Here is a 19,345-nt window from a genome sequence, read left to right as displayed (position 1 = left end):
GAAAGATGATAAAGTGGATGCTTTCCATGTTCTTTCTTTCTTTTTTTTTTTGGGAGAAGTGATAGACGCAAAGTTTACTATGGGCAAAGGCCCATAGTAAATATAATATTACTTATTCATGGGTCTTTATGGGCAAAGGCCCACAACCGTGGGTCTCCTCAACCATGGTGGAGACTCATAGCCGTGGAGGTGGAGAGTCTCTGTCAATGGAAACCCGTGCTTGAGTGTCTTCTCGGCCATGGAGCTTTTGAGTGGTATTTTGTTGTTAGTTGAATAGAAAGTGTGGTATTTTGTTAGGATTAAGAATATAAAAGATCGTGTGAATTTCAATTATGAAAGATATTGTTATTATTATTATTGTATAAGAGTACAATTTTGTTGGAAAATAGAATTTTTATATTTACAAAGAACTTTTTTTTTTAAAAAAAAAGCTTCATTTTAAATTGCATTTTGTTCATTTTTAGAAAAAAAAAAAAAAAAAAGTCAAAATAATTTTTTTACCAAATGAACCAATTTTTACTTTGCACAATTCTTTTATATATTAAAAACTTTACAACGTAATCCAAATATGGTCTAAATGTGTGTTGAGTAACTTGAATTCAATTGGTGCGTTTTTAGGTCATAAAATTTGATACCCAACAATTTTCTTGATCGCTAAGCTGAGGAGAATCCCCTGTATAGTAGTGAGGTTCCTGCAAAACAAAAATAAGGTCAGAGGGTCTTCAGCTGAGGTCGAAGACTCTTTAGTGCTTAAATTAGCATATTTATTTTTAGATAAGGCATCCATGACCTAGTGTGTTGAATGAGATATGCGAGAAATGAGAGAGAGAGAGAGAGAGAGAGAGAGACGTGTATGTAGAGAAAACCCATCCAGAGAAGACCTATTCTCCTTCTTCTTTTCTCATTTTATTTAAAGATCCAACCAAAATTGTTACATGTCCCTCAATGATTAATGACATATTGTAAATAAGTATAAGAAAGAATGGAGCCCACTCTGGGAGATTGTTTTCCCCCTAAAAGTTCTATATCCAATGTAGATTGATCGGTCTAAACTATATAAATGGGCGAGAAATCCTAATAATGACAAATGGTTTTTATATTACTAATTATATAAAACAAGCTGGAAGGTCAAAAAAAAAGCATTTATTTTAAGTGGTAAAAGAATATGTTTAGCGTATTCCGTGTATAATAAAGTTATTTTTTATACTTATTTTATATTAATTGATATAATAGTGAAATTACCCTCTTGAGAAACCCTAAGCCTTGTGAAACCCTAAGCCTCCCTCCAGAGCGCCGCCGCCTCAGGGGAGGAGGGATGCAGGCGGGCATCCCTCCTCCCTTCCTTGCTTCCCGATTTTTGTTTTAGGTTTGTTTCTGTCATTGGTGTTTTCTGTTCTGTTGTGCTTGTGTTCTCTCTCGGTGGGTACTGCTTTTGGAGGTTTTCACTCAAACTCTCCTCCTCCCTGTTTGTTTGTGTGTGCCGCCGATCTCCTCCACGCTCGCTTCGCTGCTCACCGCTCGCTGTCAGGTCTTTTCACGTGCCCCTCCCGCGCCAAGCTTTTTGTGCCACCTTCCGCGGCGGTTTCCGACCAGCTCGCGATCGGTCTCCTCCGACTGCCGTGACCCGCTTTGAGTATTTTTGCATTTATTTTTCTGTTTTGTTGTTTTTCTGTTTTGTATTTCCTTTGAGTTCCCTTGTATTTGGTTTTATTTGTTGTAATTTCTTTTCCTGCATTAGTTTTATTGTTCCCTTTTATTTCCCTATATGGTTTTATTTATGCTTGTAATAAGGCTTTCTCCTCCTGCTTTGTTGCACCCGGTTGCTGCCCGATATTACTGGTCCAAACCTTTGGGTTGTGGATGTGAAATTTATCCTGGCTTTCGAGTCGAGGAGGATGAGTATCGGCTTGTGGGTTTTGCTCTTAAGGTTGAGGAATAAGTATCGGCATGGGGGTTTTGCTCTTAAGGTTGAGGAATAAGTATCGGCATGGGAGTTTTGTTCTCAAGGCCGAGGAATAAGTATCGGCTTAGGGGTTTTGCTCTCAAGGCCGAGGAATAAGCGCTACCTATGCATTAGATGGTGTCTGTTTGATGCAGATCTGAGTTTTCAACCTGATATTTAGTCATAGGTTAGCGGATGCTGTGTTTTGGTTGATTTGGTCTGTTGTTGATGACTGTATCTTTAACTTCGGCTATGATTTACTTCAGAGCTTATTGCTCTGTTTATAAGAGTTTTAGGCTCACAACTTTTATCAATGAATGAGTATGATATGTTTCTAAAAAAAAAAAATTGATATAACATATTTTCAAGTAGTTTTTTATTTTTTATTTTTTAATTTAAAGCGGAAACACACCAATTAATAGGCATGTTCGGACTTCGGACTTCGGAGGCACTTCATCACCCACGTGTCATTCGAAGAACTTATGCCACATGGCGTGAAGTAAGAAATTCACACGTGAAATCACATGGGCCAGAATTCGACGTGGACTGCATTGAATAGTCCTCGAGTCGGTTCACGTGGGGCAGGTAGCCCACGACCCAAGTTAGCAAAGTGTGATACTGTACTGTGGGAAACAAAGAAGCAAAAGGGAGGAGATGGACCTCAATCTTAGGAGACCTTGCTGTTTCTCTACACTTGACTTCACCCATTTACAATGGCTTATTATTGTAATGTATTTTGAATTTCTATATAAAATGACTAATCAATTTTTTTTTTTTTCCTTTTTAAAATGACAGTTTATTTTTTAAATTAAATGAGAATCATTTGATAAATTTTTTAAGAGAATAAATCTTTTTTTTTTTTTTTTAAGTTGAAAAGGTGTTATGATATAACATATATATATATATATATATATATATATATTTTAGTGTTTTTGTGTTTGGATTTATTTGTTAATTCTTTTATTTTTTAATGCATTAATAAAATAGAGAAGAAAAAAATTAGACGAGTGAATGAATATATGATATTTTTTTGGGGTAAGTGAACCATGAAGTAACACGTCCTTTGTAAATATTCACAATATTCAAAGTCTCTCACTTTAGTGTATCGAACTTTGATTTTCTTCCATTTTTTTTTTTTCTTTTGTTAGGATTTAACAAAAAATCCTAACGAAAAAGTGTGAAATTACTAAAATGTCTTTACTGAAATTACTCATTACACCGTTTAATTTAACTGCAGTATGTAATGAAAGAAAAAAAAATAGAAGGAAATTAAAATTTAATACACCAAAATAAAAGATTTTGAATATTAAAAAGCGTTTACGAAATGCGCGTAATTTTATGAGAAAAGAGAAATTATTATTATTATTATTATTTTTTTTTTTTGAAAGTGACTATTGAAAAACAAAAGAGACAACTTTTACAGAGGCCAGTGGTAGGTGGACCTCAATATGGGCCGTGGGCCCACATTTTTTGTTTTTCTACATAAATGAGAGAATGAGTATGAGGGGATGGACCTCATCTTATCTAAAAATAAATAAAATAAAAAAATCAGGGGGGATGGAGACAAAATTGTCTTGTTTCTGTGATACAGTTGATTAGCAAAGTGAGGGATTTGACAGAACAAGACAGAAGAGTACCATGTACTCCCACTTGGAACACTGAAACGCGAAAACCACATGCACCGCAAGATTACCATTGCGGCCCCGGCCCTGGTTTTGGGAACGTGGGTTTTATATTACAAAGCCTCTAAATCTCTAATCATATATATACATATAACCTCAACTGTTTCCAATAAAAAATAAGCAGAAAATAAATGGACTCTTTCTAATCTTTTTAATTTTAGAGTAAATAAATAAGAGAAGAAATTGTCTAATTACACTAATTGTTTGTTTTGTTCTTGTTTGGAATCCGTAGAATATAAACTTTGTAGATCTTACGAATTAATTTAGAACTAATAATCAAAACAATCACTTTGACTTACTAATCTTAGTAGTGTTTTATATTGCTTACAAGTGGCAAGTTTCTTACCTGTATGATTAATAGTTTAAATGATATATGTCACTTTTAAATGTTGATTTGTATGAATTTCCTATTAACTAGGAAATTTGTCTCTAACCTTTAAAAAGTTTTTTGTTTTCCTCAAAATTTGAAAAAGCATCATGTGTCTATAATCTAGACAATAACAATGTAAGAGACAAAGAATCAAGATCTTCCACAATTCCTAGATCATTGTCTAATTCACAATTTCTTAAATTTTTAAATAAAATGGCTAAATTTTTTATTATTTTTTTCTATTCAGTATTTATCATCTTAATATTTAAAATATTTTGTCATAATTATTTTAGTCTATTTTAGAAGTGAAATGTGAGAAAATTTTAATAATTTAATTCATTTAAAAGATTATAGAGAATTATTTGAAATGAAAAATAGCTTGCGAAAAATAGTAGTATACGTCTAACCAGTGAAATCCACGCGTCATGGTGTGATCAGCTCATGATCACGCTCTGCTCGTGACTCTTCGATTTTTTTCTACTTCTCTCAGTCAGTCTACGCCTTTCTCTCTCCCCCAAAAAAGTAGCCAGCGCCGACCCCACCGGGCGTGCCTACTCGTCAGCCACCATCACGTGCACTCTCACAACGTGGCATCATCTTCTTTGGCCCACAAGTCAACCCGTCAGCAAATCCAACGGTGAACAATCACGTATATATATATCAAACCCCAACTCACCCGCCATTAGAAAGCTTTCCCTGACAACTAAATCAAAAGCGAAACGAAAATCTCATACTCATACCGATCAGCCATGAGAGTTGTTCTTCTGAGAACCGGTTCGGTCCCGGTTCAGGCCCATCCGACAGTTTCTGGTTCGCCTCGAGTCTCCCTCTCCCGGCACGACTCCGTATCCGGCGTCTTCTCCGGCGAGAGGAGCTCCCTCGGTTCCCCGAGGATCTCCCTGCATTTGGACACCAATCGCGGGAGAGACTCTTCTTCAGGGAAGCGGATCCGCAGAGTGTTATCGGAAGGCGACGTAACTGGGGGCTCCAAACTGAGCGGAGCCGGATCCCTGTCGTTTCCTGCAAGAATACCAGAAGAGGAGTTCGTCTCGGAAAGCGAAGATGACGGATTCGTATCGTTATCAAAGGGCGTGGGAATATGGCCGGAGAGCGGGATTCCTCTGGAGGACCTGGGAATCTCCGGCGGAGGAAGGAAACCAGGCGTCGAAGGCGATCACGGAGCCGGAAACGGCGACGATCGGAGCAAGATCGGCGTGTACTATCTAGAAATGCTGAAATCAAACCCTGGCGATCCGCTCTTGCTTGGAAACTACGGCAAATTCTTGCACGAGGTAGTAGTTGGAAAGATCTTGTGCTACAATTTCACACAAACAATAAAATAATATTATAACATAAATCTGATCATGGTGAGTTTATTGACTATAAATGTGGAATTGATAGGTGGAGAAGGATTTAGCGAGAGCAGAAGAGTATTATGGAAGAGCGATATTAGCGAGTCCAGGAAACGGACAATTGTTGTCTTCGTACGGAAAGCTAATCTGGGAGTCACACAGAGATGGAGAGAGAGCCAAGTCTTACTTCGATCAGGCCGTTAATGCCTCCCCTGATGACTGGTATTTTTTTTCCCCTCCTAAAATACACTTATCGTATTTGTTCTTCAATTTATGACCTAGAATTGATTTTTTAATTAACATTTTGATGGTAATAAAAATTGTTAAAACAATAATTAAATTGGTATATCATTAAAAATTAAAGATGTTAATAGAACTGTGTCGTGTTATAAGAATGTAAGCATATTCTTTATTTATTTTTAATTATCACAATTTTTTAATTTTTTAATTTTTTTTTAAGATATAAGATGGAAGTTTGATTTATTATTTAAATCTGTAGCATGGTGATGGGGTCGTATGCCAACTTTATGTGGGAAGTGGAGGAGGACGAGGATGGGAGTGAAGAGAGCACAGTACTAGCTGGAGCGTCACCGGCTCTAGTGGCGGCATTTTAGGAGGAAGCTCTTTGGAGAAAAGCTCTTTTGAAGAACTTTGCTGTAGTTCATTTTGTGTAATAAATAAATAATATGCTCTACAACAACTACTAAGTACTAACCTCGATAACGTATAGAATAAAAGAGCTTGAATAAATTATGTGGAATATATGAGGTATGGACCCAGCTGGAAGCTACTAGGGGAAGGGCTCAAGAGGATAAGAAAAAGAGAGAGGGTGAATGTGTTCTTTTTGTTTGGTATTGTAGATGAGATCTAACTCATTACTTTATATTATCTTCTGTAATGTACATATAAATGTGTATACATTATGCAATCTTGCCCACTTCAATTCTACAACTTGTTTGTTGGCTGGCTGGCTTTATGTTCAGTGACTGACTTTTAATATGATGAATGGGACACGACCCACACATGAGTCAAATTTTTCAACTTTAATTTTTTAATTTTATATTAAATTCGTGTTGCGTTTGTGGGTTAATGCATGAATATAAGACCATATAGATGATTAACAATCCATGAATTATGTGTGTACTTTATGTCTAAGTGCACCATTGTATGACATAAAAGGCAAGCGAGAAATATAAAAAATTCATTCTATGTCCTTCTAGGTCCGTGTTTAAGTTGTTTTGCATGGATTAAGAGCCAAAGAAAGCTTTTATTAAACTTGGGGCCTCATTACTTGAACATTTTGTATCAGAGTTTACCATCTAATTATAACTAATATACTTTAATGGACTTGCTTAACACTATACTCAACAAGAATTTATACATGTCTGGTTTCCTAGAGAGAGAGTTCTCCCCCTCTGAAAGCTATCCCTTCCTTCTGCCGTCCTCTAAAGAGGAAACATTGCACATCAATATGTCCGTATAGATATGAGAAGAGATGGTCGTCGAGATTTGTCAATTCCATGTTCCCATGTCCTGCCCTAATTTTCATAATGAAGCTTCCATGACAAGGAGCTAAGAATTCCTTCAAGTGTGTGGTAATAATTGCATTGCCCAGATGTGATACATGGTATTATATAAACTCTGATTCCTCCAATTTGTGATGAAAAAAGCAGCTTGAAAATACTCTTGGCTGATAAATTTTTCCCGTCATATATATATTTGACGTAAAAGATGAAAGAAAAGAAGTCAAGTAATTACAGATTTTGATCATGGTAGTCACATTTTATTAATTTGCAAGCCAAGCACAAATAACATATATATTGGTAACTGGTAAGAATTACATGTAAATAGAGGATTCATAGGCATATATATATATGGTTAAAGGTTATTATCGTCTTCATGCACCCGAAACATCAACTTTCACCTTCTCTTTTGCGGGATTCAAAATCTTGCGAGTACCAATCAGTATATATATATATATATATATATATATATATATATATATATGGTTAAAGGTTATTATCGTCTTCATGCACCCGAAATCTTGCGAGTACCAATCAGTATTTTGGTTATGCTACTCATCGTCTTGGAAGCCGACTTTCCCTTGTCTTCTATTTTGTTGCTCTGGGAACCAGTTAACATGCTTCGTTGGTCAAGCAAAGGAGATTTTGAACATGTGACAGGGATCTGCAGATTACTGGCCGGTTAGCTATTATAATCACAATCATTCAATAATGAGATTCATTTCTTGTATAAAATGCCAAACAAATCTGGTTAAAAGTCTAATTCATTTTTTTATTTTTAACTTATATCTTAATTTTCTTCGTTTTCGTTAAACATGTGTTAGCTTGGTGTTCAAAAATCTCACTGTATTAGGGATAAGCTCCAAAATGGCAATATTAATGTTTTCTTTCTTTTTTATTTTATTTTTCCTTTTTCTCTAATACTAATTTTGATGGACCAAATCAAACCCACTGGGCTGGAGAAGAGGCCCATTTTAGAGGGCATCTGGCCCAAACCCAAATAAGCTTTTGAACCCATCTCAACGGCTGCATCCAACAAAGCCAGGTAGAGCACAATTCTTCCCCCATTAGGAATGGGAGGAAAGTGACTGTCAAATCAACAAGATTTCTAGAAGTCCACGATAACATTAGGAGTAATGCTAGAAGGCCTACTTGTATTCTACTAAGAATGATGTGGCTATTAAAATCACCATTGGACTTGTGATTGATCATTATTGGATTTTTATCAAATGTGATTTTAATAGCCACATCATTCTTAGTAGGACACAAGTTGGCCTTTTAGAATTACTCTAACAGTAATGTGCGTCTCACTTCCTCCATCATCAGGACAACATTAAATGGAAACGGATCCTTTCCATTTCAAGTGAAATAGAGAGTATCCAATTAGTGCAATTAAGAGGGCATACTTGTCCAAAACATTTTGCCCAAAAAACAAATGGACAATATTACCCTCCTAAATACACTAAATGTAAATAGATCATAAGTGAAATGGGGAATAGGGAGAATATCCCGTTCATGGCTAGAATTTGCTAAGAAATTCTAGAACTACAAATGAGACACCTGTCCCACTAACAAAAAATAATAATAAAATACTATTTCATATTAAAAAAAATATAAAATAAAATAATAAGGGGTGGTTGACCACCCCATTGGGGGTGGCCGGACCACCCTAGTTGGGGGCTGGGGTGGCCGAAGCCGCCCCATGGCCCTTGGAGGTGGTCCAACCACTTCCAAGGGCCAAATCTAAAAAACAAAAAAAGATTCGTTCGGTCCTTGAGGGTGGTTCGGGGCCAAACAAAATTTTTTTATTTTTTTGTTTGGCACTTGAGGGTGGCCCACCGGACCACTCCTGTTGGGCCAGGGGGTGGGCCGGCCACGGTGGTCCAATCACCCCCAAGAGCCAAATGATTTTTTTTTTTTTAATTTTTTAATTTAATTTAATTTAATTTAATTTAATTTTAAGATTTGGCTTTTGGGGGTGGTCCGGCCACTCTCAAGGGCCATGGGGTGGCTTCGGCCACCCCAACCCCTAATGGGGCGGCCAACCACCCCTCATTTTTTTATTATTTTTTGTTAGTAGGACAGATGTCTCATTTGTGGCTCTATAATTTCTAAAAAAAAAAATTGTAGCCATAAATTGGATATTCTACAGTCTAAAATGGACTAGAAAGAATCCTATTCCGTGAAATGGAGAGGTTCCTTTTCCACATTAAATGCACCCATCACCCCCCTCATATAGGCAAGTTAAAGGCACTGAATGCTGTCTGACCCGTAGTAAGAGAAGGAGGCAGGGACACCCATCCTCATCGAGCCGATAAGCCACCACTTGAATAACTGTTACAAGCAATCTTGCCACAAGATGACACATGACAGGAGGGTATACTGAAACCACTCCACTCAGAAAGGTAAGTATAGCCTGTATAGGTATAAGATGGCTTGAAGGTAAACCTCTCACCAACACATGCACTCTGATATATCCAAAATTCATAGGGCTTCTGAACCCCGAAGAGCATTTTTAGGAGTTTTATTGACTTAGGCATTGGAGGTATCTCTTGTCAGCTCCTCCAACATGCCTCTAAACCTCTATCGTGTGAGCTTTTGCAAGAGAAGTGTACGTGGAAGTAGCTGAGCGGATTTCGGCCTTATCAAATAGTACGGTTTGACTTTCCTCGTTTCTAAACTTATCGACATATAAATGTTACCTTCTTTAATCCAGGCTTTGATGGAGGATCTTTCTGATCGTAGAAGCTTTGCAATGGTGCTGTTTTACGGGTGGAAGTCTTTCGAAGTTTATTGATCTCCAATTCCTCTCCTTTCTTCTGTTTCTGTATATATATATATAGATGATGATCTTAATATTTTGGTATCGCTAAAAAAAAAAAAAAGTTAAAAGAAAGAGTACATGGCATACCTTAATTTAATGGTATTGAATTGTAAATACTTGCTTTCGACCTCCTTCACGTGTATCATTTCCTTAGTTTACCCTCCTATCATTTGGAAAGGCAATGAGGAAACATGCATGTATATCACTTTTATAAATATTAAATTTTTTTAAAAAAAATTAGGTTGTTAATCGTCCTCGATATTATATTTTTATATAACAATTATCCAATAATATTGACATGACATTTCAAATAAACAATTGAAACTTCTTTTTATTTAACAAAAAATAATTCCAAGATTGATTGAGGTGGTGTGTGTTACGGGTCCATAACCCGGTGAATATATATAATAATTATTTATATATTATGTTAAGAATAAATTCACACTACAAGCCTATCAAATTTTGGGCCCAACGGCCAAGAATAGGCCCATAAAATATTAATTAAATAGCAAGGGCTATTTAATTAATCACTATATAATATTTTCCAATTAGGATTATATTATCATAAAGAAATCTTATTTATCTCTACAAGATTGTTATTCACGATTATAATTCCAAGATAAAGCTCAACATTATCTCTACGTAAAAGATTATCTTTATAAGATAATCGTTTGGGATTATCTCAACTTCAAACTCTTAAACCAATTCAAATCAGCTTCAACCTTCAAGCCTATAAATTGGCTCCTACACAAGGTACAAGACACGTTCTCTCTCAGATCAGAAATTATCAAGCGTACTAAATTATTGTGCATCAAAGCATAATATTTTTTGGGTTCTAATTTTGGCATCGGAGTGTCCACGGCATATACGCCGTCGGACTCTTTGACGCTTTCTCATTCTTTTGCAGCCATTTGGAGAGCACACATCGTCGAATTGCAGATCTCAAAGAACGCGCATTCATCGTGAAGAAAACTGTTCTAACAGTTTGGCGCCGTCTGTGGGAAACGACTATTTTGTTTTTCATAAAAAAATATATTTTTCACGGTGCGCGGGAGTTTCATACATCTCACTGTTGCAGCTACTGTTCATCGGCGTGACCCACTCTCACCTGAGACCCAACACATCGCCGGTCTTCGCCCACCACCGCTCTTCGCCGGATCCGCATAACTGGACATTACCAGAGACCCACGACACAAGACGTTGCTGTTTGCTGCTGTTCAGGTTCGTGTCTGCCAGAATCCCGCTGAACAATCGGAACCGGAGATCCACTGCCTTCCGGGAATCAGCGCCTCCGATCAGCCAGCGCCCTCGCCGGCCCTGCAGAACCCGCGACCGCCGTTCGCCGAATCTGCAGTAGCTCCGTTCGCCGATTACAGCATTGCTGCCCCGCGACCAAACCTGCAGCGCCGTTGATCCTCCAAACCGGACTGCCGGAGCCTAGACCTGCAACGCCACGTCCGTGACCGCCGACCCACTGTGACCGGAGATCCGCAGCATCGCCGATCTCTGGACTGCAGCACTGCCGGAACCTCCACCAGCGTGATTGCCGTTTGCCGATTCACCCCAGCCGGAGCTGCTTCACGGCCCAGACTGCCGGAGATCGAAGTGCCACCCCAGATTGCATCTCCGATTTTGGGAACCTCGATTTGCCACTGATTTTTATCTGCTGCACGTTGGGTGAATTTGGAGAAGAGAAAGAGCGTTTGGCAACAGGTTATCCTTATTCAGTTTATATTCCTATTATGGTTTAGGAATAGGCTATTCTGATTTAAGTTTATATCCTTACTCTAATTCAGGAATAGAATATGCTAGTTTAAGTTTATATTCTTATTCCGGTTTAAGTTTATATTCTTATTCTAATTCAGGGATAGCATATTCTAGTTTAAGTTTATATTCTTATTCTGGTTTAGGTTTATATTCTTATTCAAATTCGAGAATAGGATACTCTAGCTTAAGTTTATATTCTTATTTTGGTTTAAGTTTATACTCTTATTCTAGTTCAAAGATAGATTATTTTGGTTTAGGAATAGACTTTTTGGCTTTAATTGATTATAAGAATAGGATAATTCTTATTTCCAATTATTGAATTTTGGGGATACCCTATTCTAGATAAAATTTTTCATCATGGTGGCCGTAACACGATCTGGAAGTATGGCAATCCGGCAGAGAAAGTCACAAGCGGGATTAACTAATCAAGTTGGTTCCTCGGTACAACCGAATCCGAAACCGGTTAACCACGTCAACCCTGATGATCCCATAGTTCATCAGGGGCCGGTTAATCACGTCAACCCTGTTGATCCTATGGCTCATCAGGGGCCGATTAATCATGTCAACCCTGTTGATCCCATAGTTCATCAGGGACCGGTTAACCACGTCAACCCTATTGATCCCATGGTTCATCAGGGAATGGCTCAACACAACAAACCTCCCCGTCAACCGGAAATGGGAGATCCTGAACGTTTTGCGGCGATGGCAGCACAAATCGAAGCCCTAACTCGGCTGAACGCAGAACTCCTCTCACGGATGTCCGAGCAATCTCGTCGCGAGGAAACTCGTGGTAGGCGAGATGAAGAAGAGCACAACAGTCGAGCTAACACTCACAACCAGCCCGGAGGAGGACACCAAGAGGACAATTTTGAACAGTATGCGAACAGGAAGGAGGAAAACCGAATGGATGATGGCAAAATCGGCAGTACCCAGGATAGGGATGACGAACTCAGCCGAAGGATGGCAGAGTTTGAGAAAAAAATCGCTAACTTGGAGATGGAACGAAAGAATAAAGGGAAGGACATCTTTGTGGAGAAGATGTTGCAAGGAACTGGTTCCCCCTTTTCTCCACGTGTGGAAGGATATCGGTTACCTGAAAAATTCAAAGCCCCTTCTATGATGAGTTATAAGGGTGTCGGAGACCCAGTCGAACACTTAGAAGATTTTCGATCACATGTGCGCCTCCTTGGCATCCCAGATGAAGTGGCTTGTCGGGCCTTTCCCCTCACTTTGTCAGGAAGTGCTCGGAACTGGTTCAGGAAGCTATCCCCGGGCTCAATTGACAAGTTTGAAGACCTAGGCCGGGTATTTTTAACTCAGTTTATGACTTCACGGACCCGGAAGAAACCCCCGTCCTATCTGCTGACTCTGAAACAGCGCAATGATGAAACCTTGAAGCAGTTCATAACGCGGTTCAACCTGGAGAAGACAGAAATTGAAGAACCTTCAGACGACCTCGTATATTCGGCAATCTATCACGGGCTCTTAACTAAAGAACCGGTAATGAAGAAGATGGCGCGAAGACCGCCGAGTAATCTCCAAGAACTAATGAGCAAGGTAGAAGAGTTCATTAATGAAGCTGATGTCCTAGAAGCGATTGATAGCACAAGAAACCCGGAACAGAGAATTGAAGTCAAGAGGAAAGAAGAAAGGAAGAAAGAAACCCGGAAGACAGTAGAAGAACTTAAGCTCCCAAAAAAGAAATTCCGAGACTATGGTTTCACACCTCTCAATGCGGGAATTTCAGAAGTATTAATGGAGGTCAAGAAGGATCCGGAGTTTGTACGGCCACCAAAGATACCGGGTAGTCCTCCCGAGAAGAACAAAGATCGATACTGCGATTTTCATGAAGCTAGGGGTCACTACACCGAAGGATGCATAGCGCTGAGGCTATTGATTGAGAAGCTCATCAAAAACGGTAAGCTGGTTCAATTCCTAGGGGATCACAGGGATCAACCAAGGAATAACCGGGGCAACCGGCCTTACAACAATCGTGACCGGGAACACCGTCCTCGAGGCCGCCCGCGCCAAGCTGAGAGAGGCAGGGAGAATCACCCACGAGGGGACAGCCCACAAGAGCGCAATCAAAGAGAGAGGAGTCGTAGCCGACAACATGGAGGGCCGGAAAACCAGATCATAATAGGAGAGATCCGAACAATTGCTGGAGGATTTTCCGGGGGAGGAGAGTCTAATCGTGCAAGGAAGGCTTATGCGCGACAAGCAGGAAGTCAAGAGGTATGGGCGGTCGAAAGGCCAATGAAAGTTCAGAAAAAAGAGTCTTTAATGATCGGATTCTCAGACGAGGACTATGAAGGGATATCTTTCCCTCATACGGATGCTCTGGTAGTTACTTTAGCTGTGGCCAACCATAATATGCACAGAATTTTGGTAGATAACGGAAGTTCAGCTGACATCTTGTACTGGCCAGCTTTCAAACAGCTCAACATAGGCCAAGAAAAGGTCGGAACAGCGAAATTCCCATTGGTAGGATTCGCAGGTGAGCAGATTCAACCAGTTGGTACGATCGACCTTCCGGTGACAGCCGGCACTATCCCTAATCAGGCGACGATAATAGTAAAATTCTTATTGATTGACCGGCCTTCGGCATACAACGCCATCATCGGCAGAGCAGCACTCAATGAGCTCAGGGCAATAACATCAACTCCTCATTTAAAGATGAAATTTCCTACTGATCACGGGGTCGGAGAAGTCAAAGGAGACCAGCGAGCAGCCCGCCAGTGTTATAACGTGACTATGAAAGACGTCCCCGGGAAGGCTACTCTCGGAACCGGGTGTAGCAGTGGTGAGAAATAGCAGTTACAGGGCGGGGAACCGGTTGAAGATTTGGAGGAACATTCGATCGGTAACTCCGAGAGGAGTGTCAGGGTCGGGTCGCAGTTGACCCAGGAGCTGAAAGAAGAATTGGTGACCTTCCTCCGAAAGAATGAAGACGTATTCGCCTGGAGCCACGAAGATATGCCCGGAATAGACCCTGCAGTAATAGTTCACCAGTTGAATGTGAGCCCAAATCACACGCCGGTGATTCAGAAAAGAAGGGGTTGTGCACCCGAAAGAAGTAAGGCTGCAGCAGAAGAGGTGGAGAAGTTAATTAGGGCAGGATTCATCAGAACTGTGCAATACCCAAAGTGGCTATCCAACGTAGTACTAGTGAAAAAGTCTAACGGTAAATGGAGGATGTGTGTGGACTTCTCAGATCTCAACAAAGCTTGTCCAAAAGACAGCTTTCCTTTACCACGGATTGATTTGTTGGTTGATTCGACATCAGGGCATGAATTACTTAGCTTCATGGATGCTTTTTCCGGGTATAACCAGATACGCATGTATGAGCCGGACCAAGAAAAAACATCCTTTGTGACAGACCGGGGAACCTATTGCTACGAAGTGATGCCATTTGGATTGAAAAACGCAGGGGCAACCTATCAGAGGTTGGTCAACCAGATGTTTCAAGGTCAGATTGGGCGGAATATGGAAGTCTACGTAGACGACATGCTAGTGAAGAGCACCCTAGCCACAAACCACATCCAAGACCTAGCCGAGGCATTCCAGGCTCTAAGGCTCTATGGTATGAAGCTAAACCCTGCTAAATGTGCTTTCGGAGTGTCCTCGGGTAAGTTCTTAGGGTTTGTAGTATCGAGGCGTGGAATTGAAGCCAACCCGGAAAAGATAAAGGCAGTGATAGATATGCAAGCACCACGAAGCACAAAGCAATTACAGCAGCTCACTGGTAGGGTTGCCGCCTTAAATCGATTTATTTCCCGGTCAACAGACAAATGCTTGCCCTTCTTCAAGGTTCTCCGGAAAGCGTTTGTATGGGATGAGGAATGCGAAGAAGCCTTCAATCAGCTAAAACAATATTTAGGGAATCCTCCCTTACTCAGCCGAGCCAGTGAAGGAGAGGTACTCTACCTCTACTTGGCAGTATCGCCCACTGCCGTGAGTTCAGCTTTGGTCCGGAAAGACCAGGGCACCCAGAAGCCAGTGTATTTCACTAGCCGAGCCTTACACGGAGCAGAAGAAAGATATCCCAGGATAGAAAAACTGGCATTCGCGTTAATAACGTCAGCCCGGAGACTAAGGCCGTACTTCCAAGCTCATACCGTCAGAGTCTTGACAGAGTACCCATTAAAGAAGGTGATGCAGAAACCAGACGTTTCAGGAAGATTGGTGAATTGGGCCATAGAATTGGGAGAGTTTGATGTAGAGTTTCATCCAAGGACAGCAATCAAAGGGCAGGCACTAGCCGACTTTCTCGTAGAATTCTGTAATTTCCCAGAACCAGATCAGCTACCCAAGGGAGAAACATGGATAGCATATGTAGACGGGTCTTCCACCCAAAAAAGAGGCGGAGCCGGGATCGTGCTGATAGACCCAGGAGGAGAAGCCCTAGAGTTCTCAATCCGGTTGGACTTCATTACGACCAACAACGAAGCGGAGTACGAAGCAGTCATAGCCGGAATGAGCTTAGCCCGGGACATGGGGGCCAAGAGTCTGGAGGTAAAGAGTGACTCCCAAGTGGTAATCGGGCATATTCAAGGAGAATACGAGGCTCGGGGGGTAAAAATGAAGAAGTATCTCGCCAAGGTGCAAGAACTACAAGTCTTATTTGATCTGGTAGTGTTGACTAGGATCCCTCGAGAAGACAACAGCCGGGCCGATTTCTTAGCAAGACTCGGGTCCGCAACAGACGAAGAAGCAAAAGTCTCGAAGCAAAAAGTACAAGTCCTCACCGAACCTTCCATATTATCAACTACGAAGATCCTACAAGTTGAACAAGGAGACGAAGCCCCGGAATGGGCTATTGATATTATCCGATACTTGAGAGATGGAGGGCTCCCAGATGACAGACAGAAGGCACGACAAATCCGGATGAGGTCCGCTCGATACACCTGGATTGATGGGACTCTCTATAGGCGGGGGTACACATTGCCTCTCTTAAAGTGTATTACTAAGGCAGAGGCAGATTATGTGATGCGGGAGATTCACGAAGGGGTATGTGGCAGCCACGGAGGAAGCCGAATGCTGGCTCACAAAGCTATTAGAGCCGGATACTATTGGCCCGGAATGAACAAGGATTCTAGTGACATCGTGAAACATTGTGACAAGTGTCAGAGGTTTGCTAAAATCATGAAGAATCCCCCTGAAGAGCTAAGTCCAATCTCGTCACCATGGCCTTTTGCACAATGGGGAGTCGACTTGGTAGGTCCATTACCCACGGGAAAAGGAGGATGCAAGTTCATAGTAGTCGCAGTAGATTACTTCACCAAATGGGCAGAAGTGGAAGCACTGGCAGCCATCACAACTGGAAACATCCAGAATTTTCTGTGGAGATCAGTAGTGTGTAGGTACGGAATTCCTCACGCCTTTGTAACAGACAACGGTAAGCAATTCGACTGTGAACCATTCCGAAAGTGGTGTGAAAAACTTCATATAAAGAATTACTACTCTTCACCGGGACATCCCCAGGCAAATGGATTGGTAGAAGCAACCAACAAGACCTTGATGAAAACTCTAAAGAAGAAGCTTGAAGATAGTAAGGGAGCTTGGGTAGAATTTCTTCCGGAGGTATTATGGTCTTACAGAACCACCACCCGAACTCCTACAGGGGAAACACCCTTTGCCCTGACGTACGGAACTGAAGCTGTGATTCCCGTGGAGGTAGGATCTCTTAGCTATCGAGTGGAGCATTATAACCCGGGGCTGAATGAAGAAGGAATGAAGCTGCATCTGGACTTGTTACAAGAAAAGCGGGACAGAGCTCAGATCACCATGGCTGCATATCAGCATAAAGCAGCTAAGTACTTCAACAAACGGGTTAAGCATCGGGGCTTCAAAGTCGGAGATTGGGTTCTTCGAAAGGTAACCATCGCCACACGAGATCCCACTGAAGGGAAGCTGGGTCCAACATGGGAGGGGCCTTACCAGGTTGTCAAGTGTCACCGACAAGGAGCATACCACCTCCAGAGGACAGATGGAAAGCCACTACCTAGGCCGTGGAACGCAGAACATTTGAAAAAGTACTATCAGTAGTACACCCAGGGTTCGATTTATTTATGCTCTTATTATTTGATTGTCTTTTAATACTGCAATGGAACACAGAACATTTGAGGGAGTACTATCAGTAGTACTCCTAGGGTTTGATTTATTTATGCTTTTATCATTTGATTGTCTTTCACTATCGAATTTTATTTGAATAAAGAGTGATGCTGACTTAAGCATCGGAGGGTCCTCGGTCTCCCGAGGACCACCCTTTGACAATTACTTTTTGGTAGACAGGATAGGGAGAAAACCCTGGGTGAAAACAAAGAGATTCATATCTGAAGGCAAGGAAACCTGGGACAGAAATAGAAAGACTCAGAGCACTTGAAGAAGTATTGCCAGTAGTATGCCCATGGTTTGGTTTGTTTATGCTTTTATTATTATTTGATTTAAGATCAATACTGACTTAAGCATCGGAGGGTCCTCGGTCTCCCGAGGACCACCCTTTGACAAGTTACTTTTTGGTAGACAGGATAGGGAGAAAACCCTGGGTAAAAACAAAGAGATTCATATCTGAAGGCAAGGAAACCTGGGACAGAAATAGAAAGATTCAGAGCACTTGAAGAAGTATTGCCAGTAGTATGCCCATGGTTTGGTTTGTTTATGCTTTTATTATTATTTGATCAATACTGACTTAAGCATCGGAGGGTCCTCGGTCTCCCGAGGACCACCCTTTGACAATTACTTTTTGGTAGACAGGACAGGGAGGAAACCCTGGGCAAAAACAAGGAGATTCATATCTGAAGACAAGGAGAAAACCTTGGGTAAAAAACAATGAATAGGGAGACAACCCTTTAAAACAAGGACAAGGAGAAAACCTTTGGCAAAAACAATGAATAGGGAGACAACCCTTTAAAACAAGGACAAGGAGAAAACCTTTGGCAAAAACAATGAATAGGGAGACAACCCTCTAAAATAACGATAAGGAGAAAACCTCGGACAAAAACAAGGAATCACCCAAGACAAACGGGAAACAAAGTTAGTTGAAAGATTTACAAATTATATGCAGGTTTGGATTATCTCGATGACTCGGAGAGGGACCCAGATATGATCCCCGGGTGTCTCGAAACTATGACGAGCGTAACCCCCAGCAAGGGATAGAACTGGGGGGTATTTCCGAAAACTCAAACGATGCCAAAAACCGAGCTGAAAAGCTCCAACTAACAAGCTCAAAACACATTCATTAAGGAGACATGAGTCTTGGACAAGGTCAAACAACAAGCCACCAGAAGGCTTTGGCTAAATTCCCATCATCCAAGTACTTTGACTGAGGGAATTGGGGGGTAACTGTTAAGAATAAATTCACACTACAAGCCTATCAAATTTTGGGCCCAACGGCCAAGAATAGGCCCATAAAATATTAATTAAATAGCAAGGGCTATTTAATTAATCACTATATAATATTTTCCAATTAGGATTATATTATCATAAAGAAATCTTATTTATCTCTACAAGATTGTTATTCACGATTATAATTCCAAGATAAAGCTCAACATTATCTCTACGTAAAAGATTATCTTTATAAGATAATCGTTTGGGATTATCTCAACTTCAAACTCTTAAACCAATTCAAATCAGCTTCAACCTTCAAGCCTATAAATTGGCTCCTACACAAGGTACAAGACACGTTCTCTCTCAGATCAGAAATTATCAAGCGTACTAAATTATTGTGCATCAAAGCATAATATTTTTTGGGTTCTAATTTTGGCATCGGAGTGTCCACGGCATATACGCCGTCGGACTCTTTGACGCTTTCTCATTCTTTTGCAGCCATTTGGAGAGCACACATCGTCGAATTGCAGATCTCAAAGAACGCGCATTCATCGTG

At 40.7% G+C, this 19,345-nt stretch overlaps 2 protein-coding genes across 2 annotated transcripts; both read left to right on the top strand.

The window, feature by feature from the left end:
- The first annotated feature begins 4,666 nt into the window (after positions 1 to 4,666).
- Positions 4,667 to 6,322, top strand: LOC132175404 (uncharacterized). Its single transcript, XM_059587352.1, has 3 exons — positions 4,667 to 5,286; positions 5,396 to 5,568; positions 5,846 to 6,322. Exons 1-3 carry the CDS (start codon positions 4,744 to 4,746, stop codon positions 5,958 to 5,960), a joined length of 831 nt encoding a protein of 276 aa, XP_059443335.1. The 5' UTR covers positions 4,667 to 4,743; the 3' UTR covers positions 5,961 to 6,322.
- Positions 6,323 to 11,844: 5,522 nt separating this feature from the next.
- Positions 11,845 to 14,274, top strand: LOC132174111 (uncharacterized). Its single transcript, XM_059585811.1, has one exon. It carries the CDS (start codon positions 11,845 to 11,847, stop codon positions 14,272 to 14,274), a length of 2,430 nt encoding a protein of 809 aa, XP_059441794.1.
- Positions 14,275 to 19,345: the final 5,071 nt, after the last annotated feature.

The sequence above is a fragment of the Corylus avellana genome, chromosome ca3, assembly GCF_901000735.1.
Source record: "Corylus avellana chromosome ca3, CavTom2PMs-1.0".
NCBI lineage: Eukaryota > Viridiplantae > Streptophyta > Magnoliopsida > Fagales > Betulaceae > Corylus > Corylus avellana.
Note: the sequence above shows the minus strand (reverse complement) of the source record. Positions and strands in the feature narration are given on the sequence as shown.